Raw genomic sequence first — 26,925 nt, forward strand, 5'->3', positions numbered from 1 at the left:
ATTGGACTGGACTTGCAGCTGACCTATTTCTTGTTTTGATTTCTATTTAGAACACCCATTTGTTGGACGTTTCAGATCCCTTGGGTTTATGCTAGGGATTTTTGCTGAGTTGTGGATTTGTACTTTGCTTGCATTTTGTTGGAAGTAATTTGTGATGCAGAGCTGAAGGCATACACTAAAAAGAATAAGCCCAATGGGTGACACAAATTAGCCATGGCTTTCATGGGCTAGGAATATTTTGGTGGGTTAAAGTCAGCCCACATGTTAGGATTTTCATAGGCTAGACCTCAGCCCAAGTCTGGTCTAATATGAATGGGAACTTGAAAATTTTATCAAAGTCAATAAAGGGGGATGTAGCTTGAAAGTAAGGTAACTCATTATCAAAAGTAGCTTCCCTTAGTCAAGAGTTAAGTAGTGGTCGAGTCAATATTGGGTGGGTGTTAGCTAGTGGTTGGGGGGTGTATTTAAAATTTATGTCTTTAGATTGTTTATATTATATTGAGGGACTAAATAAGAGGGTGGATCACTTCACTCATCAGTTGAAATCAAAGTTGCTTAGCCTTTCCTCTCAATAGAGAAACCTTGTGTTTGATGAAGGTAGGTTGGTGTTGGATTCAAATGATCCACTGTGCAATGTGAAGTCTAGGCATTACTTTATTGTTAGTATTGTTTCATCAATTCCCTCTTATTATTCCTTCACTCTCTTTGTTTATTATTATTATTTTGTGAAATTTTCTTCATCTATTAGCAAGTCTACTTTAGTGACTTTTTTTTGGTTTCAGTTACTAATTTACTATTTAGATTTGCCATCTATTTGATATCATATGTCAGATTATCTTTCTCATTTCATAATGGTAATCTACACTTCATCCTAACTCAAATCTAGTTCATAGTTCGGCCACTACTTGGAAGAGCTATTCTGTCCGCGTGTTTATGTTATTTTCATTGTGATATTACTCTAGGTTTCAGTTTTGTTTAATATTTGCATTTTGTTTCATGCTTAGTTTGTCAAATCTGAAATTCATTCTCTATGAAGAGATCGTGATTGGCTCCTGTTTTGATTATTCAAATATAATGCTACATTATTTGGTATTAGAGCCATCACAGGGGATGAAATTTTTGGACAATCTGATCCATTTAATCCTATAGCAGCAATGAAGAGATGTTTAATAACTCAGCAGCCAGACCACCACAAACTAGAAGTAGGTGGAAGAGAGGCTTTTTGCAATGGAGGCTAGATTTGTTGCTTCTACTCATCTACTCATGCCCCACGCCCTCCACTTGGTGAAGAACCCCTAGCTAGATCACTCTACGCCAAATTTTCCTGCTTGGAGAAATGTCGGGAGAGGGCCCCACAGGATTTTCAGTTGTGCAACTAGCCTTCGAAGAGCACCTACGAAGGAGAACAACCTACGTTCAATGGACATGTTGGTGACTTTCAAAAAGTTGAAGTTGAACTTGAACTCAAGAAATACTTGGGAAAACATGATCCTCAAGTGTTTTATGATTGGTTGGTATAAACTATCGGAGGCACGAAAGATGAAGCTAGCACACATCAAGCTAGTTGCATGTGAGTGGAGAACTCACGAATATGAGGATTGTGGTAGTGCACCTCCCACATGGGAGGAAGTGAAGGAAGAATTGAGAAAGAAATACTTGTCATCCACATTTCGGCTGTGACTAGAAGATAAATTAAATTCTTTCCGTCAAGGGAATTTATTAGTTGCAGAGTATATTGAGCAATTTGATTCCCTTCAAGCAAAACCACGACTTCAACTAATTCCTTCAATTAATTCTTTATTTGATAATTGTCAACTAATATGTATGGGGGGGACTCTATTTATAGCCGTACAACTGAAGGAAATCATACTAGGATTAAACAAAAAGAACATTACTTGGACTAGAACTCAACAAGGAATTCTATTTGGATTGGAATTCCTTGAAACATAAGACTCAACTCAAGCAACTAAAAGAGGAAGTCTGATTAGGAACTCTCTGATTAGGAACTCCTAACACTTAAAGATTTACATAATTATATTTCCTTCTTTAAGAAGGAATCCAATCTAAAAGTTGGATTCAACTAGGACTCCGAATGGGACAAAGACTCTGTCATAACTTGCTCAAGGAGTCAAACTCAAAATAAAAAGTAGATCTGGACTCATTGTACAAACTGGAGTACAACTAAGATCCTTCTTTAAGTGGGACTCCGAACCTGGGTGGGACTCTTTCATAACTAATCAATGACGAACTCAAATTCAAAAATAAAAAGGGCTCCTGATGGTACTCTGCTTCGAATGAGACCCATTAGGACCCCAAAGAGAGCCAAATGACCAATTTGACTCCGATTAGATTTGGCCTTCCTAGAGTGCTGAGAAAAAAGTGGCAGGGTCCTTCCTGGTTACATGAGATTGATGATTAATTACTAATATGCCATAATCATACTTTGGCAGACCCCATATGGTATCAGTTTAGAGTTAATGAATTGCGTGGGGGATGATTGAAGATACATTTATTGGGGCCTGGTGCTTTTCTTATTATATTTATTGAGACGTTCATTGTCTGAGATTATCATAGATTGCTATTTATCCACTTGTAGTGCTAATGTAAGGAGGAGATTTTAGGTGTCTGCTGCAAGCAATTTTATGTACTTGTATATGAGATTTATATATGGACTTAGGGATGAATTTGATTGTTGTTGGAGTACCTTCATTGAGATAAGTGTTTGTGTAGCCATTGAAGCTGCACTTTTATGGGTTATATGGGTTATAGTGTAGTCATTGAAGCTGCAATTTTTGGGTTTCTATGTGGTTGTTGGGTTTTGCTTTTTGTTTCGTCTGAAAGGGTGTTTGATGATGCTGTTGGGTGCTGCAACTTGCTGTCTTCTTTTGGCAAGAGATTTTGACATTGTGATGTTGCTATTGTTGGTGGCTTGGTGCTGTTTGTCCAAGGTAGAGCTTTCTTTTGATGTGTGTATGCTCCAGCTTGAGGGTTGAATGCTAGTGATATGAGAAATGATAGGGGAAGTCCTATCATGGTGTCCTTATTGCTTTAGGTCTTTAGTTTTTAGTGTCCTAGTGGAAGTAGTTTCCTTATTGCTTTAGGCTTAATTAGGTAGGAGTTATTTTTGTTTAGTAGTACTCTTTTGGATTAGTATAAATGGATGTGTTGGCTGGTATGGTGAACACACATTTTGTTGCCAAGCCCTTTTTCCCATTGTCTTTCCTTCTTCTTCTACATTGTCTATTTCTTCTTCTCTTTACCTGGTATTGGTTCAGATTTTGGGACCATCTATGCTCAAATTTCAAAATTTCTAATGTAAGCCTATTAATCAGGAACAGAGAATTAAAGGACAATCTAAACTCAGGAAAGGGAACTTCTGTACAGGTTCTTGTATCATTAGTAGGAATTGACCTTGTGAGAGTTTCATGGACTACAGACAACAAGAAGTTTCCTTCATTAGTAGAATACAGAAAATATCTGAAAAATACAGCATCAACAACTGGAATGAATTTATTGTACGAGTCCAGCTAGATCTATCACATGAAGGTCTGACCTTTGGAACCCACCACCATCTATCACCGTTGTGGTGGAAATCCTCCCAGACACTACCAAACAATTTTCATCTTGAATTCACCATTGTAGGCAATCTCAGCTTCATGTATTTGATTTTCCAAAAGCAACTTGCGAATTGATAATGTGGCCCAAAAGCCAATTGGGTAGCAACACTTCATTTGTTTGGGACATTACTGCCATTTGAAGACAGATATCTTTGATCCGTTGGAAGAACGATGCACCCTCTCCAAAACTAAAACCTTACATAGCCCCTCCACTTTTCACACCGTCAGCTTTCTGTTAACCTTAATGTGATTTTATGTTTTCACCTTCAATAAATTTATTTTTAAAACCATATATAATGTTTTTAATATGACCATATTACCTTAGAGGGGTAAACACTAAATAACCAAATTACCCTCCAAATTAAATATAACCCTTGCATTGTTTGGTCTCCCATTCTTAAACCTCAACTCCATCATTTGTTATTGAAACCCAGTCTTGATCAAATTTGTTTGTAAGGGTTATTCGGCCGTCATTTGGCTGCTGGTCTCATCTTGACTAGAGTCTGGCCAGACTCCCGTACCACTGCCAGTTCATATCTCCTCCCACTGCTAGTGGTGTGAACCTCAAACACCACATCTTGTAATTCAACCTCATTGCTTTGAGCAACTTGCAGTTGGTACAAATCTTCCTGTTCAAACCCTCCATAGTAGTCCATGTCATTTGAGTACCTAATCCATTCTTTATAAAAGAAGAATTTTAAGGTACTTGAATAATTGAAGCATTGAATTACTGTTTAATAATTCATGAATCTGTAATAGAACTTCCACCTAGGATAGGGGGAGATCATGATAATTTTGCAGAGAGATTTGAATGGGTGATTGAACATCCAAAGAAACTCTGATTTTTCTTTATAAAATCTGAATCGAAAATCAAAAAAGGGGGAAAATAGAAAACATGTGAAAACAGGTGGTCTCCCTGAGCTGCGACTCACCCCCCCTGTAATATACTTCATGCTGGACGGTGATGAGCCCATGGTTGTTAGGGCATTTTTGGAGTTTTGGGGTTTCTGTTCAAAGTAAGATTCCTGTAGTCGGATCTTTCATCGACTCACTGAATGGGGGCTTGTGTGGATGTTGACACGGCAAGGGCGACCAACAAAGGTTACTTTTGGACAGATCGGAGGAAAATGATGACTGGAGAAGAAGGAAGAAGATTGATTTGAGGATAAAATGGTAATTTCAGGGTTTAGGGTAAATTAGTAATTGGGTTAAGTTGGTGGTGTTATGGTTATTTATCCCTCTAGGGGTTATATGGTCATATTAAAAAACATGTTTGATTTAAATGACTAACTGTGTACAGTCACCACCAGTGTGAAGTGTGGAGAGGGGCTCTGTGAGGTTTCGGTTTTTATTTTTTTTGGGGGGGGGGGGGGGGCTGTGTTTCCAGTGGAACTGGAAGGGGCTCAGTAAAAAAATGCTCCTTTTTTAAAAAAAAATTGGGAGTGAGTTTGGCCTCTTACTATTAGTGCAGGAGTCAGTTTTTGAGGCTTCGATATAAGTTTGTTAGGATGGCCAGCGTTGTATATGAATTTGGATTAAAATGCTATTACTACTCTCCTCCATTGGTGAGATTCCCTTGAGTTAGGTCAAAGCCTACTTGGTTTTGAACAACCCCTCTCTCTTTAAACTATCTTCTTCATCCTTAACCTTTCATCCCCATTAACAAGTAAGCATTGCTTCTGAATGCACTTTCTACTTTAAATGAGGATCACATACCAGTCTTTTCTTGCATGAATTTAACCATGAGATCAGTCTTGGATTTTAAGATTTTGTTCTTCGTAGACCAGGTACTTAATCCAAATTTCAGGCAGAGTAAACCTGCAGGTGTGGTTTTATTTCTGATTTCCAAGTCTGTCAGCATACTTGGAGCACCTGCTGATGCACCTGAAAATTGAATTGATTTACTGGTTTTTAACAGTCTGTTTTTGCCCCTTTTTTGTTCACCGTTCAGAATCAGTCGTCGTTTGACCCCCCCCCAAAAAAAAAAAAAAAAAAAACTTATTCCCATATTCTGATTTCTTATATTGGGAGGTTAATTTACTGAACTCGATAGGAGTTTAGCGGTCACCTGACAATCTGGGTTGTTGCTACTAAATATTCTTCTTATCTGAAGTTCTATTCTGTTGTCTCTTTTTTGTTTGAATACTGTTTTGACCATTCGAATGCAGTCCTATACTCCTATATTTCCCCTTTCTCCCCCTTAATACAGTTATTTATGTGAACACTATGGTTGATGATAAAATAATGTTTTATTGGGACAACTTAAAGGCTCTTGGCTAATGTTATTGTGGAAATAAAATACCTTTTGACTCTATGCGGTTGCATAATATCACTAGTGCAGATTAATTTTCTTGTTGTCTTCAAGGATTTAATATTGTCTTCGCTTTTGGCTGCAGAATGCACTTTCAAGTGAGAACATCCTTGGTAATCGAGTGCTGGAAGTGAAAATAGCTACACCTAAGGTTCGGGACCCTAGACCTGATATATTGCATTTCTTTTATTATTTTAAGTGCCACTTTACTATTATTTTTTCCAGAATTAATTTCTTTTCTTGTCTGTGGTTGTTACTGTTTCTCCTAATACTTGGCAGGAAGAGATGAGGCAACCAGCAAAGAAAGTAACCCGGATATTTGTGGCTAGAATCCCGCAATCTGTCACGGAAGCTATGTTTCGAAGGTATGCTTATTTTATTTACAGTAAAAATGGAATGCATGCTTTCTTCACTAAAGTTGTGTGCTTTTGAAAGCTGATATACAAGCCTGTGATAAGGTTCCAACAAAGTGCTTTTTGACTTGCTTGCAGTCATTTTGAGAAATATGGTGAGATAACAGATCTATACATGCCGAAGGTATGCCCTAGCTTTGTTTGCGCTCCATATTTTCTGTCAAATGTTGTTTATCTGGGATTAGATTTTGCTTTTCCTTTGTTTTATTTGGACCTCTATTTAGAGCGTTCTTGGAAATGTGGGAGGACCTGGGAGAATCATCTAAAAGTATCAGTTACACTTCAAAAGTTGGAAATACAGTGCATAATTATTTCTCCTGGGGGAATAAATATCAATAAATGGATCATTGCATGTTATTTGTTTTAAAATGCTTGGAGTTTTTGTTATTCCCCTAAAGGATGGGTTATCTTTATTTACCTCTCTAGTTGCAAGTCTTAGTATGTGCCTGTGTTTGGATCTAGTCATGGGGAGATTTTAAGAAGTCAGATATGGTTAGTTTACAAGGGGATGCAGATACTTGGATTACATCAGCCTCGCATATTCTCTAGTCTAGTTGCTTTGGTTCCTTGGATGTCTAACTTTTAAGGGTGATGTCGGACAAACATCAAGAGAAAGAGGCCAAACTTATTCACATGAACAGTGTTACAACTTCGTATTTTGCCTTTTGTGTAAATGATTCAAGAAATGATGCAGGTCTGGTATAGGGCTGGAATATGCAATGGTGGGATGTAAGTGTAATATGGGGAGAATTAGAGGAGTTGGAAGGGTAAGAGGGGAAAAAGTTGAACAAGGGGAAGGAAACCTCTCAATAACAAATAAAACTCTACAATCTAGTCAACCCTAACTAGAAGGATTGATTGATTGTTGTGCAAGGATTGTCAGTTGGTACCAGGGGAAAGCTTAATTGCACAATATAGACTTATGGTCTTAGATGTGTGTTTAACCCAAACACTCATAAAAAGGTGCAAGCTTAACTATTTTAGGATGAGATGGTGAAACTTTAAAGGAGAGTGCTTGAAATCCTTTGCTAATGAAATAGTGAAACAAGGAAAGTGAGATTTTGAGGGGGACACTAATGCGATGTGGAATGAGATGGCTACGTATATTAAGAACGTAGCTAAAGATGTCCTAGATGAATCAAAAGGAAAGCTCCATTCTTATAGAGAGACTTGGTGGTGGGATAATGAGGTTCAAGTTGCCATTAGAAATAAGAAAGCTAGTTTCAAAACATGGCAAAAGACCAAGGATGTTGAGGATCTTCAAAGGTATAGGTTGGTTAGAAATGAAGCTAAGAAAATTGTAGGAAAAGTAAGGGGGAAAAAGTATGAAGAGTTATATAATAAGTTGGGCACTAAGGAAGGGCAAACATCCATTTATAAGATAGCTAAAATAAGGAATAGAAAGAGTAGAGATCTTGACCATATTAGATGTATTAAGAGTGGAGATGGTAAAATATTAGTATATGGTGAGGACATTAAAAAGAGATGGGAAATCTAGTTCTCTAGTTTGCTAAATGGGCACACTTCAAGTATCTGTGATTTGGACGATTACACCATCTACCAAAGCATCAATTTTCAAACATATATATGGAGAATTTCGGTGTTCAAAGCAAAAGAAGCACCAAGTAGGATGAAACTAGGCAAAACATAAGGTCCTAAGGAAATCCCAATAGAAGTATGGAAGAGCTAAGGAACCCACGAGATAGCTTGGTTGACTATGTTGTTTAATATGATTTAGAGCATAGGGTTCATGCGAGATGAATGGAGAAGAAACATCATGGTTCCAACTTACAAAAATAAAGGAGATATTCAAAATTGTAATAACTATAGATGCATTAAACTGAAGAGTTGTACTATAAAATTATGGGAGAGAGTAATTGAAACTCGTTAGTGACACCTAATCTCAATTACGGAGAACCAGTTTGGGTTTATGTTGGGAAGATCTACGATAGAGGCTATTACCTAATTAGGAGACTTATGGAAAGATATAGAGAGTGTAGGAAAGACCTTCATATGGTATTTATTAACTTAGAAAAATGTTATAATAAAGTTCTTAGAGAGTTAATTTGACAAGTACTAGAGAAAAGAAGGGTCGCAAGTAAATATGTTACGTAGTTAAGGATATGTATGATGGTCAAGTGATAGGTGTAAGATCAATGGGGGACAAAGTAATGAATTTCCAATTATAGTTGGGCCACATCAATGAATCAATTTTAAGCCCATATCTATTTACACTTATAATGGATGAATTAACCAAGGACATTTAAGATGAGGTTCCTTGGTGTATGTTTTTTGCTGATGATATTGTGTTGATAGATGAGACTCTTAAGTATGGATTAATAATAAGTTAGAATTATGAAAAATAACTTTGGAATCAAGAGGCTTTAAACTAAGTAGAACGAAGACATAAAATTTAGTTTGTAACTTTTGTCGTGTTTAGGCATATATGAGGTGTGAAATTTGATGATAAGGAGATTCCTTAGAGTGATTGTTTTAGGTACCTTGGTTCAATCATAAATAATATAGGTGATTTAGAAGATGATGTTTTACAAAGAATTAAAATAGGGTGGATGAAGTGAAAAGGTGCATCCGGGGTCTTGTATGATCGGCATATTCCATTAAAGCTTTAATGAAGATTCTATAGAACTTTTGTTCAGCTTGTTATGATGTATGGTGCAGAGTGTTGAGTTATTAAAAAGAATCATATAGATAAACCTAGTGTAGCAGAAATGAGGATGCTAGGATGGATGAGTGGCAAACTAAGAAGGATAGGATAATGAATGATCATATTAGAGTTGGTCTAGTAGTTGCTCCTATAAGTGATAAGATACGAGAAAGTCATTTAAGGTGGCACGACCATGTTCAACGGATGCCTATAAATGCCCTCCTTGTATAGAGAAGTGATATAATCCAAATTGAAGGAACTAGAAGAGCTTGGTGCATACCTCAGATAACCTTAGGAGAAGTGGTGAGAAAGGAAATGCATAGCTTAGGCCTTGTATCTAGCATAACCTCAAACAAAACTGATTGGAGGGCAAGAATCCATATAGCCGACTCCAAATTGTTGGGACAAGGCTTATTGTTGTTGTTGAATCTAGTCAACCCTAAATCTATTTAAAGGTAATAAAATGCAATTCTTAATTGAAAAAAAAACGCAAAACAAAATCCTAACCAGAGTCTAACCCACTCTTGTGTAGGAATAATAGAACAAATGAAAGACTAAAATTAAAACTGAAGTAGTACACTCAGTTAAGGCTCTATTTGGCAGAATTTATACTTATGTTTATTATTACTCTTTATGAATGATCAATTATGATAATAGGTAATGATTGATAAACTATAATCATTCAGTTACTGCTACACACAACATATTATATAACAAGAAATAGGTTTGGTATAGTTTTGTGAATAATATATTATGTATCATTGGTTTGGTTTTGGGTTGGCTTTGATTTACCTTGTGTGTATGTCTATATGTATATTAACCTTTAATTTCGATTTTCGTTCGCTTTTATTAGTTTGGGCTAGTCTTAATATCCGTAAAATATTATTAAAGTGGAGATGGGAGCAAGGTGGAGGTTGGAAAGAGAGAAAAGCAAGGTTTATTTTAATTTTTGGTAACTTTGCAATTTTATCCTTGCTTAAGTAATAATTTTGCACATGGCTTAATGATATGTGCGCAAACACCAAATTTACAGTTTATGTTGATAAACCATAAACAACTAAGAGTGTCAAATCTTTTAAAATGAACCATTATGGCCAATCTAACCTGGCTCATTATGGGCCGAACAAAACCAAACTGAGTCTTATTGGGACGGGGTATGTGCTGAGGGGTAAAAACTGAATGGTTTTGGGCTACTCCTTTATCTGAGATTCATCTGGAAGTTTATTTTTGAATGAACTCCAGCTTTAATTACCTTCATATAAATAATGACGGAAATGTATCAGAATAGAATGGGGACAAAATATGTTTGGAAACATGAACAACAGATGAAGTGGGATGGTTGATTTTTGGTGTTCGTTTGTTGTGGCAATTATAGCCACAGGTTGATCTGCATATCTGTTTGTTTTGCATATGAAACATGTTATTGACTATTGAGAGAAAAATGGGATTTTTACTTGATTATTCTCTGCATTTTACAGGATCAAGGTTCGAAAGGACACCGTGGGATTGGGTTTATCACTTTTGATAGTGCTGGTGAGACATTAACTTTTCCTGAATCTTCTATAGATGTTGACATAGAGCACTTTTCCTTCCCCCCCCCCCTAAAAAAAAAAAATCCTTCTCGACTTTATACTGGGGTTTGATAGGGAGGACTGAGAGCCCCAAGGGGTGGTTGGTTTACACAAGTAATGGAAGGATCCATCAGCAGATGCTTTGACCTGGAAGTCTCACTCTTAACATAAAAATACTCTACTTATCACCCATTCTTCATAATCTTATTGAAAAATAGAATCCGAGAAGTTTATGTTATCTGGAATTGTCGTCCCTTGCTGAATTGTGTGTCCATAGGTGTGGACATGGATGTCCTATCATTTCGAATGGATTTGTTACATTCTCTGTCCCTTTACTCTTTTATTGAAGATCTTGAATAGCAGCTTGAAGAATCAAAGATTACCTTAACCTGCAAGATTTCGATAGTATGGCAGCCTTTGGGTTGCTTGGAAATCGGTAGAATCGGATGGGAAGAGAATGCTGATTCATGAAGCAGCAAGCTCGGGATGAAAGTTCTAATTCATCGAATTGTGGTTGGTTCTCCTGGGCTGTTTAATATGTATAGTCTAATGGCTGGATGTAATTCCTGATTTGCAACAATGCTAGGATTTCAAATTAGTAGCTATATCTCCAACTTGCACTAGGACTTCCACCTAGGATTCATTTTCAAATTCCCGTTAGGATTAGAGATCTAAATAAAATCTGATTAACCTAAACTATGCTCATGATTTTTATGCTGCTATAGGGAAATCCTTACACCTTCCTACGCAATTACTGGTTGTTCTTTATACCTATGGCTGATTCAATATAAGCTGGATATAAGTTGTTACAAAAGATAAAAAATAAATAAAAAGGAAAGTGATCCAAGTGGCAACTTAGGATCGAGGGAAGGGGATTGCAATTAAGATGTGTTTGATCATGGACTCTTTGCTGTAGCTTACAGTCCACTAATTGAGCAAAGGGGTATCGAAAGAAAATTACAAAAGGAAAATAACAAAACAATAAATAAAAAGGAAACTTTGAACAAAGAGGCATAACTATAGACATCTCTCATCAAGGACCATTGGGGGAAAGAGAAACAATAATAAAGTGCTGAAAGCAAGAATTTGACCTTTTCTAGGTTAAGAACAAAAAGGGTAGCTAAAAGCAGGAATTTGACCTGGGGGGGGGGGGAGGAGACTATTAATGGAGGCTACTTGCACTTTGAAACGAAAAGGGAAAAAAAACTTGATCGATTTGAAATTCAACCGACCCTAACAACCAGATTTGGACTAAACCAAATTTAAAATTGCTAGACCTAGGAAAAAACAAATCCCACCAAGAACCTTGAACTTGAATAAAACTTATTGCATTTGATTAAAACTGGTGGTTACACTTGCATAAATAAAAAGAAGTAAACAATTAAAAGAACTAATTGCATTAAAGAAATTACAAAATTGAAACCTAAACATTGAATCCAATTAGTGAAACCCACAAATAGCAGAGAAGGAGAAGACTTATAAAAGAAAAGCTAAGGAGAAGAGATTTTAACCTAAGTACAATAGAGGATTGGTGGAGGGGGGTGTGAATATGGAAAGAATAATAATAATGATTATGATCTTTACTCGAAGAAGAGAAAGAGAAAAAAATAATTTAAAAAAAGAAAGAAAGAAAGTATACATGTGAAGAGAAGGATTGGAATGAGAGAGAATGTAATATAAGGATTAGGCTGCATTTGTTTGCTGGAATAAAGGTGGGGTGGGAAAAAAGGGGTGGGAAAATTCTTGAAAAGAGTGCAGATTTCTTACTTTTCCCTTAAATCCCAAAAATAGTAGATTGTTTGGTTGCTTGGGGTGGGAAAGTGAGAGACAAGTTTCCTTGAATCAAGGAAACTTGTCTGCTGATGTGGCAGCTCAACTTTCCCACCCCAAGTCATTTTAAAACCCCACATATTTGGTGGGACTTTGTGGGAAAGTTGAGAAAAGTAAAAAGTGGGACCCACCACTATCACTTTTCCACAAAACCCTTTCCTTTCCTTTTCTTCTCCCTCACCCCACTACACATGGGACCCACATGTTTTTTTTTCCCACCCCACCTTTGCAAACAAACGCAGCCTTAAGGAAAGAGGGAGAAAGGAAAAATAAGCCAAAAAATAAATAAATTAAAACATGGGATTGGAAGGACATGAGAAGAGATGAGAAGTGTAATGAGAGTGTTTGGAAATGGAAAGAGAAATTAAGGGAAGAGAATAGTGAGAAAATGGAATGAAAGAAAAAGAGAAAAAGGTAAGGTAAGTAAAATAAAAGAAAAAAGAAGATTGTGACATCATATAGGTAAGAAGGGGGGCTGGGCGGAGAGAAATAGAAAGTAAAAAGAATAAAAATGGAAAGTGGACAAGAAAAAAAAAAAAAAAAAAAAAAAAAAAAACACCAACAAAACCCACAAAACCAACCCCCAAAAAAAAAACAAACCCCTTGCAAGGAGATAAATAGGGAAAACGTGGGAGTTCTAGAATAATTTAGAATTATTATTTATTATTGGGATCATGTTCAAAGTTTTTTGGGTAGGATATCTAGGATAAGTTTTAGTTAGTTTTAAATTCCTAAGAGTCATTGTAGGATCAATCTTTTGTTGTTTTAAATAAAAATCTAGTTTAAATAGTTGTAAAGCAATTGGAAGGAGATTGACTAGAAAAATATGAATTAAAGCTCGAGCTTTGTGCGTTTGCAGCCCCCCCCCCCCCCCTGGACTCTTCTTCTTCTACTTTTCTTCTTAGAATGTCTTCTCTCTCTTCCTCTTCTTCCAGACTAAAAAGTTTCTAAGCCCCCCCATAATTCTCCCCCATTGGAGAGGGAAAGCTAATTTAGGAAATAAATCAAAATCTAGTCCTAGTTGAAAGAATAGGAAGGAGTTTGACTAGAGGCCTAAGTCTCCTTGTGGACCTGCAACCAGATGACCTTTCCCAACCCAAAAATCTGCCATCTGCCGAGCAAAAAAACGGGGGGGGGGGGGCCCCCCAAAAAAAATTGATCCACTTTTGGCCCATCATGCTTAGAATTGGGCCCTCTTCGCAATTGAAAAATTAATCTGGACTTCTTTATGTGTAAAATTGCACGTACTACACCTGAAAACTATGATGAACACATTTGTATGTGAAATCTTAGGGCATAACTCATGCATTTTAAACACTTAGAATAGAGCTACTTTCAGTTTTTTGTTGTTTGCACTTTTAGGAATTTTTGGAAGGTTAGAGAATATTTAGAATTTTTAGTGCGATACATGCAATTTTACACGTAAAGATGTCTAATTCAAATTTTCAATTGCGAAGAGGGCCCAATTCTAAGCATGATGGACCAAAAGTGGATTGAGATGCTATTTTGGGCTACATCTCACTCCAAAAATATCTTAGGCATCAAAAGAAGGCAATTATGATCAGTGGTTGAGATTATTTAGAATTTTTCTGTTGGAAATGAAAAATCCTAGTGTATGTAGGGGCCCACTAGCGATAGAGATTGAGATTCTTTGTAGTGATTATCCTTCCTATTCTGTAATATTTTATTTTATTAGGTTTCTACTTATTTTCTAAATTCTTTGTCTTCCCACTTTCCATTTTTATTCTTTATTATTATCTTTCCCCTCAAATTGACCACTTTTTATCTCTATCTTCCACCCTCCAAACTCTCTTGACCTATATGATGTCACAGTCTTCCTTCTTTTCTTTTATTTTTCTTACCTTTTTCTCTGTCTTTCTTTCCATTTTCTCCCCATTCTCTTTCCTTAGTCTCTCTCTCTTTGTATTTTCACTCTCTCTCTCTCTCTCTCTCCCCCCCCCCCCCCAATTTTCATCTCTTCTCACGTCTTTTGAATCCCATATTTTGACCTTTTTCTCTTGCAGAATTTTCACAAGTTATGATTATGTGTTTTTTGGGGTTCCACAGTTAAGTATGTGGTGGTTCAAGGTGGTTCAAGGGTGCAGTTAGATTAGATTTAATTCTGAATTTGTTGTTCTGTTAATTCAGAATTAGTCCTAAGATTTTAGGGTTTCAAACATGTCTCCTTGTTGAATTAGGACTCGAGAGGTGTAGGGTTAGGGCTTGGAGGGGAGGTAGAGTAGGTGTAGGAGACGGTAATCCTAGTTGGCTTAGGATCTTTATGTAGTCAAGCATTTTGGAATGATAATCTCCCTACAATTTAAATATTATTCTAACCATTGGAGCTAATGTCAACTTATATCCAAAATCTATTAAAATAATTAATTGAACCATCTGGGATCATGCATCATGGGTGTTATAATCTCTGTTATCCTTCACCTTCTATATCTTCCTTGCAAGTCCTCATATTTGTTTACCTTTTTTGATGTTTCTATCCTCTATTCAATAATATTACCTTTGCTGGTTGTAGTGTCTTGGGCAGTAGTTTGAAGACAACTGATTGAATCAATCTTCTCCATGTTCATTCTGTTTTTTTGCCTGATACTTATCTCTCAAGTGTAGTCCCAACCTGGAGATCTCATGGTCAATGTCCATGTCTATATAATATTTGATGAGAATTTCAGATCTGGTTTTGCAGCGGTATTGTTTTACCACCAGTTTATTAGTTGCTAAAATTGTTGGACTAAAGAGAGTATCTCTGAGATTTCTGATCCGGGCTGTGACGACCAGAGGTTCTGGCCTTGCAAGTCTTGTTGGATGTCTGCCTCTGTGTTTTGATTGAGAGCTTGAAGAGTGCCCCTTCCTTTCCCATGTCATTACTGCACTATTTTTTTTTCTTCTTCCTCCCTTCTGAAATTGCCCTTCCCTTAGCCTTCAATTTATTATTTCCTTATTTTACACATAGCTACAAGTTTACTCTTTCCTCCATTTGCCTTTTCCATTGTTGGCTTGACATTTAGCAAATTACATGATTGGAAGTTTTCTTCTCGAGTGACTTCCATCATTTAGGTGCGTCTGTAGGCAATCCAAAGTATGTTTGGGAACCCTGGATCTGCATCACAATTAGGGCCTAATTTGTCAAAAGTAATTTTGCATGGAGGAACTTCAGATACCTGGCAATATGTGTAGAAACTTTAAAGAACATTCCATTGAACTTTCAATAAGTTTGAGGAACAAAAGTGGCATGGAAACCTGGAAAATACATCATATGGAAATTTCGTTTTGCACTCTACTATACAAGGTTAGCCCTATTTGACATTTCACATTTGCTACATATTTTATAAGTTAAAACTACCTTTTAATCTCTTTATGTTTTTAATGGAAAAAAGAAATATATTAGCTAATAAACGAATCTTACCTCAAGAATAGATCATCCTTTGGGGTAATCAAGATACAAAATGTTACTACTGTGTTTACTACCGAATTCCATTGGAATATTACCTATTCTAGTACCAGAGCAGTTTCTTACAAACAACAGAAAATAAGGGGTTAATTCTAAAGGCCAAGGTTTATCCCTAGGCATGGGGAGCATCTCCAAAAGTTCATTACCAAAATCATTGCAAGTCTTCCATCCATAAACTAAGTCTTCCAGTACTGCTTCAATGCAACTAGATGCTTTGCTGGTTCCTTCTCTTTGAAACAGATGCTTCCCTTCATTCCCGATCGCTATTCTCCAATTCCATCTTCTGTCCTCTTGACTTCTTTTTCCTGCAATAAGTAAAGTGCCCTTTAAACTCTTTAACAGTAAGAGGACTGAACAAGTTTGGTGGCTTTAAGCACACCCATTTAGTATGGTTGTAGTGCTTAAGAGGTTATTCAATCTCTTTTCTTATGAGATGATGATCTTTCTCTTCCAAGCTGCATTTGAGAGTTATGGTAAATTTACAGGTACTTGTGGCCAGATTTATGTGTCAGGAAGTTTAATTTAGGGACAGGGAGGAAGCAGAATTAGGAGTAACATGGGTAGATTAGGTAGTGACGTTGAATGTGGATAATTTTGAAGTTAAAAAATGAGGCAATCCATCACAAAGAATCATAAACAGATTTTGTTTGAAGTGTAGTTCCTTTTTACACAGATATGTTGCATACAGTATGCTGTTATCTTGTGGTCTTGTAATTCCTAGTTGCTGATGTAATCTTACAGCCGATCTGTTGGTAAATGCTGCTTGTTTTGGCGTAAAAGTTTCCTGGTAAAATTTGGATTGAACTTCTCACTTCAAAAAATTCAACATGTTGAATGGCATTCCAGTGTATGTTTTTTGGATGGAAAGAGCTGAATAACTTCTAATCATATTAAATTTTCAAAACTTCTAAATTTATGTGGTTGCCATGGGAATATAAAATTTCTAGGTAGAGTTTTATGTTGAAAAAATGAAGCCTAAAGTAAAAGTACCTGGGAACAAACGTATGACGATAATCTTGATTGACATGACGTTGATGCAGACAATGCATTACTCCATATTATGTGGTAACTCTTTGGTGTTTACCCCTATTAATTAGAGCTTCAGGAGACTCAGATGAAACTCTTCCCCTTTTGTTTGATTTCTCTACCAATTTTGGTCCTTGTTTTCAATCGTGGGGAAATTTACTGACTGATTCTCTTGTATTTCCCACTGTTGGCATCCTTGACCTTGTTGCTGTGGCATAGCTACCAGTACTTTTAGCAGGACTAAGGAAACTTTACAATTTGTAGCTTCATTTCTTGGTTTTGAATATTTAGATCATATGATGCTGAAGATATTTGTTATTCTCTGACACAGATTCTGTGGACACCTTGATGTCTGATACACATGAGTTGGGAGGTTCCACTGTTGTTGTGGACAGGGCTACTCCAAAGGCAAGTCTCAACTTCTATTCCCCTTTATTCTTCATATGAATGCATTAAAGTGGATCTAGCATATGTTGTGGTTTCTTTGGAGAATGTTGGAATTCTTCTTGATTCTCTCGTTGAGATTTAACTCTCTGGTTCGTATTGTGGTGATTCCTGTTAGCAGGAGGATGACTTCAGGCCAGCCAGAGTGCCACAGGGTGGATATGGAGCATACAATGCTTATATTAATGCAGCAACTAGATATGCTGCACTGGGTGCTCCAACATTGTATGATAATCCTAGTTCAGGTTATGGAAGTAAGTTTCTGTCCTCGTTTTGTGACATTGTCATCGTATTATCTTTGTATCATTTTGTCTTCTGAGAGAGTGGAAATCCTGGTAACTGCATTTTGGTCCAAAATTTCACCTTTCTACTGATTACTTATTTTTAATAGGGACAAAGGGATTTTGTTGTAACTTCAAAAGGTTGCTTTTTATAGATTAGATGGGCTGGAGGTGACAAGAGAAAATATACTTACATTTTGTTAGCAAGGCCCTGTAGGCTTTGGGCCTTGTCTTCAACATAAGTTAATAAAACACTTGTGTTATATACCTAGTCAAATTATATATCGTGATAAAGCATCTGAACGTAGTTATTATGGGTTGCACCTTTTATCTCAAAAAAATCTTTATGTATGACTTTTGTTGCATTGATAGTGCTGTTGTAGTTATTATTCATTAAATCCCCCCTATGTTGCTTTACGCTAGTGCAAGTTTTATGAGTAGCGGCTGAAATATGTGTATTCTGTTGCTATGTAGGAACGGAACCAACTCGAGGCATGGGTAAGAAGATTTTCATTGGTAGGCTTCCACAGGAAGCAGGTGTTGAAGATCTCCGTCAATATTTTGGCAAATTTGGCCGTATTTTAGATGTTTATGTTCCCAAGGTAATGATGAAAGAGAAAGTAAATAGATTTTGGCATCTTTTCTGTGGAGCGAATCTAAAGCACTCAAGAATTCTTGGTTTCTTATTGTGTGCTTATTACAGGACCCAAAGCGAACTGGACATAGGGGCTTTGGTTTTGTGACATTTGCTGAAGATGGTGTAGCAGAGCGTGTATCCCGAAGGTCTCATGAGATTTGTGGTCAACAGGTATAAGATTTGCATCTTACTGTGTATATGTTGCTTGAAGAATGTAGGATATTGAAGTATACATCATACATTATCCCAAAAATAAAAAGTATACAGCATACAGTTCTTCCTAAAAGGAGAAAAGAGGGGGAGGGGGGGGGGCTTATCATGGTTTGACATCTCGATGCCTAGAAAAAAAAACAGAGATCTCGGCCGAGGTGGCGTAATTTTTGCCAACTCAACTTGAGCCAACTTGGTGCCATATTGGTGCTTTCTTGGCTAATTTTGGTCTGGATATTGGTAGTTACTCTATTTTAGGCCTTCTAAATACAGTGGTGGCTTTAGATTTATGACAAAATAACTGTAGATGTGAGTTTCAACTCGACCCTAACTTTGAAACTGATGTGCTGAAGAAGTGAACTGCAGGCTTACAGAACATAAAATACACAACCATTACTTGATCCAAATGAATACATTAAGGTTTGACATCAAACAATACATCAAACATGTTCAGGTTTTCACTAGTTCACATCACAAGATCAATGTACTTAAGTTACACCACAAGATTAAAAAAGTAACAAGACTAAATTCAATGAGGTACTAAGCAGCTCCTCCGACTCCTGCTCAACCAACACCAGCACCACCTCCACTCCACTAGGTCATGCAACTCCTCTATGTTGTTGAGATCTAGCCAACTCCAAATGATTAGAAGTTTTTCACTACAGCTTCCTGCAACTCAGGAGGGACTTGTTGGCACTTGGTGTATCTGCATAGACTCTGACCAAGTGTTACTTGGACCTTTGTGTAGATACTCTAAACAAATTGCTGATGCAGGTTCGATGGTCTTCCAACCAAGATTCTGACAAAAAATCCAGCAAAATGCACAAAACCAGTGAGAGGAAAGAAAAGCCTTCTGCAAAAACTGTCAAGATTGAGTCGAGACGACTTGATCTCGATTGAAATGTGTTGCTTTTATAACCATGGCTCGACTGAGGTCTCGGCCAAACTGAAATGTTGAACTGACGCCTCAGCTGAGAGATTTGTGATCCTCTAGTCTGCATGAGATCTCAATACGAGATCATCTCAAAATACTGAGATATATGGAACCATGAGGAGATTGTAACAGTGAGGTTGTCCCCTAATTGCACCGGTGGATAGAAATGCAAGGTTTTTATCTATTTATTTTTATTATTATTTTTTATTCCCCCCCCCCCCCCCCTTTTTAATCTTCTATGTAGCTTCCACAGCTGTATTAGGGGTGTCAGCTAGGTTAGCAATTGCCCTGTCTATTTTCTTTGATGTGAATCTGATATTGAAACTTTCCATCAGGGACTACGCCTGTAAATGATCTTGCTTTATTCAGGTCCATGGTTCTAGTGCTTAGTGTCCAAACAGGTGTCCATTAACACAGGAACTGATATTGATGTCAAATTGGTATAGGCAAGGAATGGCAGTATCAGATGGATCTGCCTCTGATTCCCCTGAAAAATGGGTTTTTTTTTTTTGGGGGGGGGGGGGGGGGACCTGTTTATCCCTTCTCTGTACCATGTGCATGGGTATTGCAAAGGTGCAAAACTGATACGTATCACCAATACCTAGAACCATGTTTAGGTTTCTGCACATCCAACCACAGTTTGAAGGTGAGAGAAATGTTATGTGGTTCTGATAGGTACAATCTGAGTTCAAAATCTTGGGACAGCTACACAAATTTTTTATATTTATAGCAGGGGATCTAGGCTTTGGTTGTACAGGAGGACATTCTAGGCTTTGGCTGTATGGTCTACATTTAGAATTTATATAGTTTATGCTGCCATCTAGTCACGTGTTAATTCTTGGTCCATTTTGATGTTGTCACATGTTAGGTAATAGTTTGATGATTTGAGTTAGTTACAGCAGAAATATTGAAAAGAAAAGGGAGGAAGCTCCTCATTTCTTTGGCAATACGATTCATTTAGGTAATGCATTTCATGAATGTACTTGTATGCTGCATAGATCGGAAACTCAGTCTCAGAGCCCAACTTTGTTGGTAAAAATATTGAGTTGATGCACTTCTTTTCGGTCAATACTGAAGCTAGGTTTTGTTGGGAAGCATACAGTTACTGAATTGCTGTAAAATAACAAGATATCAAGTCGATGCTGTGTCTTAACTTGAAGAGGAAGCCCAAATAGGGTCCTAGAAGGGGTTCCACTGCAGTAACTACAAGCAAAACAGTATGAAAATGAAAGTAGAATGAGAGTAGTAGAAGTATTAAGGTTGTAAACAAGAATAATTAATAGCCTTTTAAAACTAGTAAGCTACACATCATGAATAAGTTAACAGCTAATTACTGCAATAGAGAACTCGATCAGTATATGCTAACATCTAGCTATTACAATCAAAATGTTGAATGCTAGAATGAAAGGACTTATAATCAAAATCATTGAAGTACTCTCACATGAACATATATTATAATTCCAAGATTATGCCAGTGACCTTCCAATATCAAAACAACGAATATAGTAACTTTGTCTGAAAAAAGGCTCTCAGAAAGCAGAAGAAAGAATTGAAGTTTGCCACATAGTATGTGTATGTATGGATGGGGGTAACAAGTAGCGTCTGATTCCTACATGTACTCTGAAGAAAGCATCTTATTCATGTTTAAAAAAAAAGCATTTTAGATTCAGACTTCCAACTTCATTATTTTCTTATGTACTTTGATACATTGCATGGAAACCTCAACTATTCAAACAGTAAGGATGTCTTACTCTCATATAGGATGCAAAGAACTGTTAATGTAGCAATGGACAACAAACTATCAAACAAAACGGCAGGAGAAGAACAATAAAATGAATAAAATGCACGCAGACGTATGACTTGAAAGGGTGCCACTGCCACCAAAGATGGTGAAGCAGGTTGCAGAAATTGCTTTTGCCGGAAATGGAAGTGTGCCGTTTATTAAGTTTCCAGACTTAATCTGGATGGAGCCGTGGCAGTGAAGAATTGATTAAGGAATGAAGAAATTTATCTTGATTTAGATGAGGTGTCCCCCCCCCCCCCCCCCCCCCCAACCTGATGATTCCATGCATCTCATCTCAATGAACCTTCATAAACAAAAAGGTGTTAAACAGGATAGACTTGTAAAAGGACAAATAAAAGTAAATGTTCATAGTAAGTTGCCCACCCCACCATAACCCAACGGGCCAATGCTAATCATGTTTGTGTCTTTTCCTAAACACAGTTGCTTTTGACCACTCAACACCATGTTCAGTGCCTAGACACCTAGGTGAGGCCCTGACAGTAATGAGCAGGAGATAACTACGGTGACAGTTTTATGACACAGAGATAATAATGCTTGAGACAATCGGTGGCCTCTTTATTTGTACATCTTCCTACAATAACCAGTCTATTTTGATGCCAACATATTAAGTTTGGGTTGGCATGCAGTAAGCCAGCAACTAGTTTATTTTTAGTGCGAGGAAAGGGGTTGATGTCAGTTGACTCAGCTCACTTGAATGACAACAGCATCAGTCACTCTTTTTTATGCATTGCGGCCATTTAAATCACATCTTTCTGTGTAATAGCACTTCTAAGCTACTCCAATTTTTCTACCCATCATTGTTCTTCGTAATGCTATGCAGATTGCCATAGATTCAGCTACGCCACTTGATGAAGCTGGTCCAAGTGGAAGTTACATGATGGAGGGTGCTGATCTATATGGGGGCTATGGTGGCCCTATGCGTACATATGGGAGGATGTATGGGAGCCTGGATTATGATGATGTAAGTACTCTCTTTCTGGCCTGCATAATAGCTTATTAGTTGTTGCTGGGGTGTTGGTGAAGGAAAACATCAGAAATCATAAAATGATATTGAGTGCATGATTACTGCTTTTCTAACCCTTTAGCGAGGCATAGGAAAGCTGTTGAGTAGCTTAGGAAGGGAAAGGACCATAGTTGAACAGACCCATTTGCATTTTTCAGCGTGAAATTTTGTTGCTGGTCTATATCATTCAAGAGTGCAAATTTCACCCTCACTATCAAACCCATTATTAGATCTTCACTGAGTATCTAGATTTCATAAAAGCATCTATTTATTTTATTTCTTTTCATGTATTTTGAATTATTGCAGTCCAATATTCCTGAAACTATTTAACCATAAGCAGTATCATCAATCAAATTTCAAATCTGAATTTACACGAATTATATAGACCTTTTTGAAAGAATGAAACTTGCCCACCCTTTTCATGAATGTGTTTGGTGTGGCAGCATGTCTCTTTGCCTATGGCAAGCTTACCATATCTTAGCCAGTGTCATTTCTGTGACACTTTGTTCAAACATTCTTCATTTTGCTTTGCTTTTGCGAGAGACTATTTTTCCATGTGGATTGTGTATTGAACTATTTCGCCCCTCTCCCATGTTTTCTTTTGTGCAGTGGGGCTATGGCAGCACAGTTGGAAGACCTTCAAGGATGGACATGCGTTACAGGCCATACTAGATGGGAAAAAGTCAAACTCTCTCTCTCTCCTCCTATGCGAGGGCAAATATAATCTTATCTGTAGCTCTTATTCAACAAAAATATTTGGCCTTTTTAGTTAGGTTCATGCGAATTCTTTGAATCGTGCTTGAAGTAGTCTCGTTTGATACTTAAAAATTGTTTTAGACTTTCAGGTTGAGGCATGTGCTGGATGATTCCTGTTAACCTGACCCTATCTCCGTAACTGTAAAACTCTGATTTTGTACTTCCGCCTGAGATCTGGGGTTCCTTAATTAGTTTATTATCTGTTGTGGTGCTCTTCCTCTGTACGGGTTTTTATCACCTGCCGTTCTGACATCTTCCTGTTTGATACGGTTTATCTTTGGATCAATGACAAGTGTATTATGCTTAATCTAATGGTCAATAATGTATCATTTATAATAATGTTTTTTTTTCTTTTGCATTTAACCCATCGTCTTCTCTCGAAAGTTCAAAAACTAACTTCTGTCTCTCCTTGGCTCCGGCAAAGGCATTGTCTCATACTCGTCTGGAACAATGACAGTTTCGTCACCAATGCCGTCGATGGAATCATCTCTTCCTATCATGTTTCCAATCTTCTTCCCATAAAACAACTCTAACGAGATTCGTTTCTCATCTGAATTCGGTCTCTTCCGACTCACGGGTCACTCAATCCTCTCCCCACTAAACTCTTGCAGCAGAAAATAAATTCCATGTTTTTTCACTTATCAGAGAACTAACAAGAGGAAGATAACCAAACTATTTCATCTCGGAGCCAAATGAACAACAGGGGTTTTGAGTTTATGGTGTAATGATTCAGATGAAATTGGTTGTAATTATAAATTTCTCAAGTATATAGAAAAACCCAAGATCTGTGGATTGAGATCAACAACAGAGCCAAATGAGCGGAATCAATACCCTAAAATCTTTTGTGTGGGTGGCCACAAAAAAACACGAGCTTTTATTTTTTGGGGTTGAAGACGATGAAGATGGTAATGGAAATGGTGTCTCCATTTTCCCTATGTGTATTTTCGAAGGTGTTGCAAGGAACAAACCAATGTCGGAGCTAATGAGGAAGCCAGCGGAAACTTAGGTTTTCAAAGAAGCCGATAGTTAAATGAGAGAGAAAAAATGGTTAAGGGATTATAAATTATTGTGCGTTAGATCAGAATAATACACGTGCTTAGAACTGGAGCGGATAAAAATCCGCTCTATAAACCCCCCCCAACTGGGAAAAAGAGAGGAAAAAAATAAAGAATGAATGAATATATAAATGAAGTTGAAAAAATCTTGGTGGATACTATTTGGAAGTCTCACTGGACTAATTCAGAAAATTGGTTCTTTTATTTGTGTTGGTGCTGATTTTCTGCTAGGGTTGAATCGCTTGATGTTTCGCAATGTCTGGTTTGGTGTCAATTTGTGTGGTGAATCGGTTTGAACCCGCGATTAGGTATTTCAAAACTTTTATGGTAACCATCCTTTTTTTCATTTTTTTTTTTGGTAATAATGGTGGCCATCGATTTTTTTTTTTTTTTTGCCATGGATTGAAGGAAGGTAAGAGTGCACTTAATGGGAAGTCATCGGTGGCGGATAATGTTGGAGCTTGGATGTGTATTTGCATTAATCTTGAGTTATAAGTCGAAATCATGAAAACAAGTATCTCTTGAAGTTATTGCGATTGTGGAAATAATAATCTGGATAGAGTTTTGGATTTTGATTTTGCTTCAGTCTTAGGGCGGAGGACTGTCCTGCGCCGACCAGCTGTCGGATCGAAATTTCGATCTCAGTCATTGAAAATCTTGATCTTGATTCTCAACCATTAATTTTCAACAGCCAAGACCGAAATCTCGATCTGATAGTCGATTTGATCGGCAAGACCATCCTGCACCATTATGGGGCAGGTTTGAAGCAAAGTCCTTTGGATTTAGGTATAGCCGATTTATTTAAAGTATCTTTTCCTCCAAATGGAAAAAACTAAAAAAAAAAAAATAGAAGTATTCATTTAAAGTTGAAGGTATACTCAGAGACAATTTACCTGATTGGCGCTTTTCATGGTAAATAGCTAGAAAAACAGTACTTCATTAGGGAAAATAGCAAGTGAGAAGACAGAAAATGGGCCCTAGTTATTGGCCATGTTCTTCTGATTGGTTACTGAGTTTATGTTCAATTTCCTTTCCTGCCCCTTCATATTAATGAAAGCTTGATTACCCAAAAAAAAAAGTGAGAAGACTGAAAATTGGATGGATGTTTACATCTTATCTGGCTTGGCTTGGCCTGGCCAACAAAGACAAGTGGGGATCTTGTACTTATGAGGATAGAAGATTATAGTCTTCTTATAACTTTTTGCCATTGTATAGGAGAGGGTTCATTTTGTTGAGTATGATTCATGTTTCACATTGTGTTGTCAATGGACATGGGGTTCCGCTTCCTGGTGAGCGGGCGGGGGTTTGGGAAGGCCATCTTGGCAGGGTGTGGGGACAGTACTCCCAGAGTCTGTAGATGATCCACATCTCTTTGGGCCTCAGAATTTCTTTCAGTTTGGGTTTGGGCACATGAATAATTGTGGCAGTGTGTGTATATATATTCTTTTGTAATAGAACATCTGTAATAGTTGTTTGTCTCTTGTAACAGAATATCGGTAATAGTTGTCTGAGAAGAATATAATGCTGGACGTAGCCTCACATTGAGGTGAACCATGGTAAAATCCGTGTCTTTTTCGAACAGAAAAGGTGTGTGATTGATCGCTCTAATCCTAACACATTTTCGGTCTATTTTGTCAATGTTCAAATGTGGTTCATTCTCTTAAATGTGTGATAAAAAAGTATAATGAGAATAGAGTTCTAGACTTAATGACATAATACAATTTTTCTTTGTAGTGTTCCCAAAAAGTGTCTTTTAAAAGTACCATAATTGACCTTTCTACTGAGTGGTAAAAAACGCTGCTCTGAAGAAGCCCTAGCGCCGCTGCTCTGAAGAAACCGAATCTCGCCGCCGCTCTTTGAGGTGGAGAGCCTCTATCTCTCCACCTCCACCCATACACCTGCTTCCTCAACTCCTCTCTCCCTCTCTCCGCCTCTCCGTTTCATTTTCCTCTCTCCGCCTTTTGTGGTCTTCTCCACCTCCACCCCTCTTCTCTGCCTCTCTGTGTGTCTTCTCCACCTCCACCGCTCTCTCCACCTCTCTGGTCTTCTCCAACTCTCTCCCTCTCTCCGCCTCTATTTAGAAAAAGAAAAATTATATATATATATATATATATACTCAGTTTTCTCAGTCTCTCGGTCTCTATCTGTTTTTTCTCCAGTCTCTCTCACCGCATCTTTTCTTTGGTCATCCATCCTTATCTCTTTGTTTCTCTCTTCTCTCCATCTCTTTGTTTCTCTGTTTTTAGGACTTTTGGTTGAAGAAAAAAAAAAAAAACCAAACAGGTTGAAGCGAGTCTTGGTACCTCGAGTGGAAAAAACTCCAGATTTGGAAGTGCTAGTTCTCTTGCGGCATGCTCTTGCAGGTAGTCCACCATTGCTACTGGTCTTCACATCTACGGCAGCGACGGATGACAATTAAGGATCTTCTCCGCAATACCGGTGCTGCCATTGCAACAACCAAATTTCCGCCCTTTTGGGGTGATCTGTCTTCGCCCTTGTGGTGTGTACGTCTTTGCCTTTGTGGCGTGTCTACCCCTATGTGGGTGTTTGTAATAGATGATACATTTATTGTATCCACCGTACTTAACCATTGCTGTGCTTGTTACAGCTCTAGCTCTAAGGGTTTAACTTTGTAAATGTTTAAAATATAAAACCTTTGAAGATAAAAAAAAAATTGCATTTACATTCATACACCCCATTTTTTCATTCCAGCCGTTGGATCTTTTGTTTTTAAAGTCTGATGAAATCTCAACCATTGGCGGCAGCCAACCGCGGTTTAATGAATGCAGATGCATTTGAGGGGGGGTATTAATGTAACTTCACATATATCCCGTTGGTGTTGGTGGGTCCCCTTTTTTGCCAAAATCGCGGCTCGTTATCCAAAGTCCAAACGAGTTGCCGCTAC

The 26,925-nt window shown here is 37.5% G+C and overlaps 1 protein-coding gene across 1 annotated transcript in view; it reads left to right on the forward strand.

Moving 5' to 3' along the window:
- The window catches only part of LOC149016356 (RNA-binding (RRM/RBD/RNP motifs) family protein), a 28,586-nt gene extending 4,944 nt beyond the window's left edge, over positions 1-23,642 (forward strand). Inside the window, exons 5-14 of the mRNA XM_089157500.1 lie at positions 6,014-6,079; positions 6,208-6,293; positions 6,420-6,465; positions 10,485-10,539; positions 17,228-17,304; positions 17,462-17,594; positions 18,096-18,223; positions 18,325-18,429; positions 22,027-22,167; positions 22,819-23,642. Coding sequence (XP_089013626.1) covers positions 6,014-6,079; positions 6,208-6,293; positions 6,420-6,465; positions 10,485-10,539; positions 17,228-17,304; positions 17,462-17,594; positions 18,096-18,223; positions 18,325-18,429; positions 22,027-22,167; positions 22,819-22,881 — 900 coding nt within the window. The 3' untranslated portion in view covers positions 22,882-23,642. The remainder of the gene's footprint in view (positions 1-6,013; positions 6,080-6,207; positions 6,294-6,419; positions 6,466-10,484; positions 10,540-17,227; positions 17,305-17,461; positions 17,595-18,095; positions 18,224-18,324; positions 18,430-22,026; positions 22,168-22,818) is intronic.
- Positions 23,643-26,925: the final 3,283 nt, after the last annotated feature.

Source organism: Hakea prostrata, chromosome 5, assembly GCF_041222555.1.
Source record: "Hakea prostrata isolate BN-2017 chromosome 5, UWA_Hpros_2, whole genome shotgun sequence".
In the NCBI taxonomy this organism is placed as follows: Eukaryota; Viridiplantae; Streptophyta; class Magnoliopsida; order Proteales; family Proteaceae; genus Hakea; species Hakea prostrata.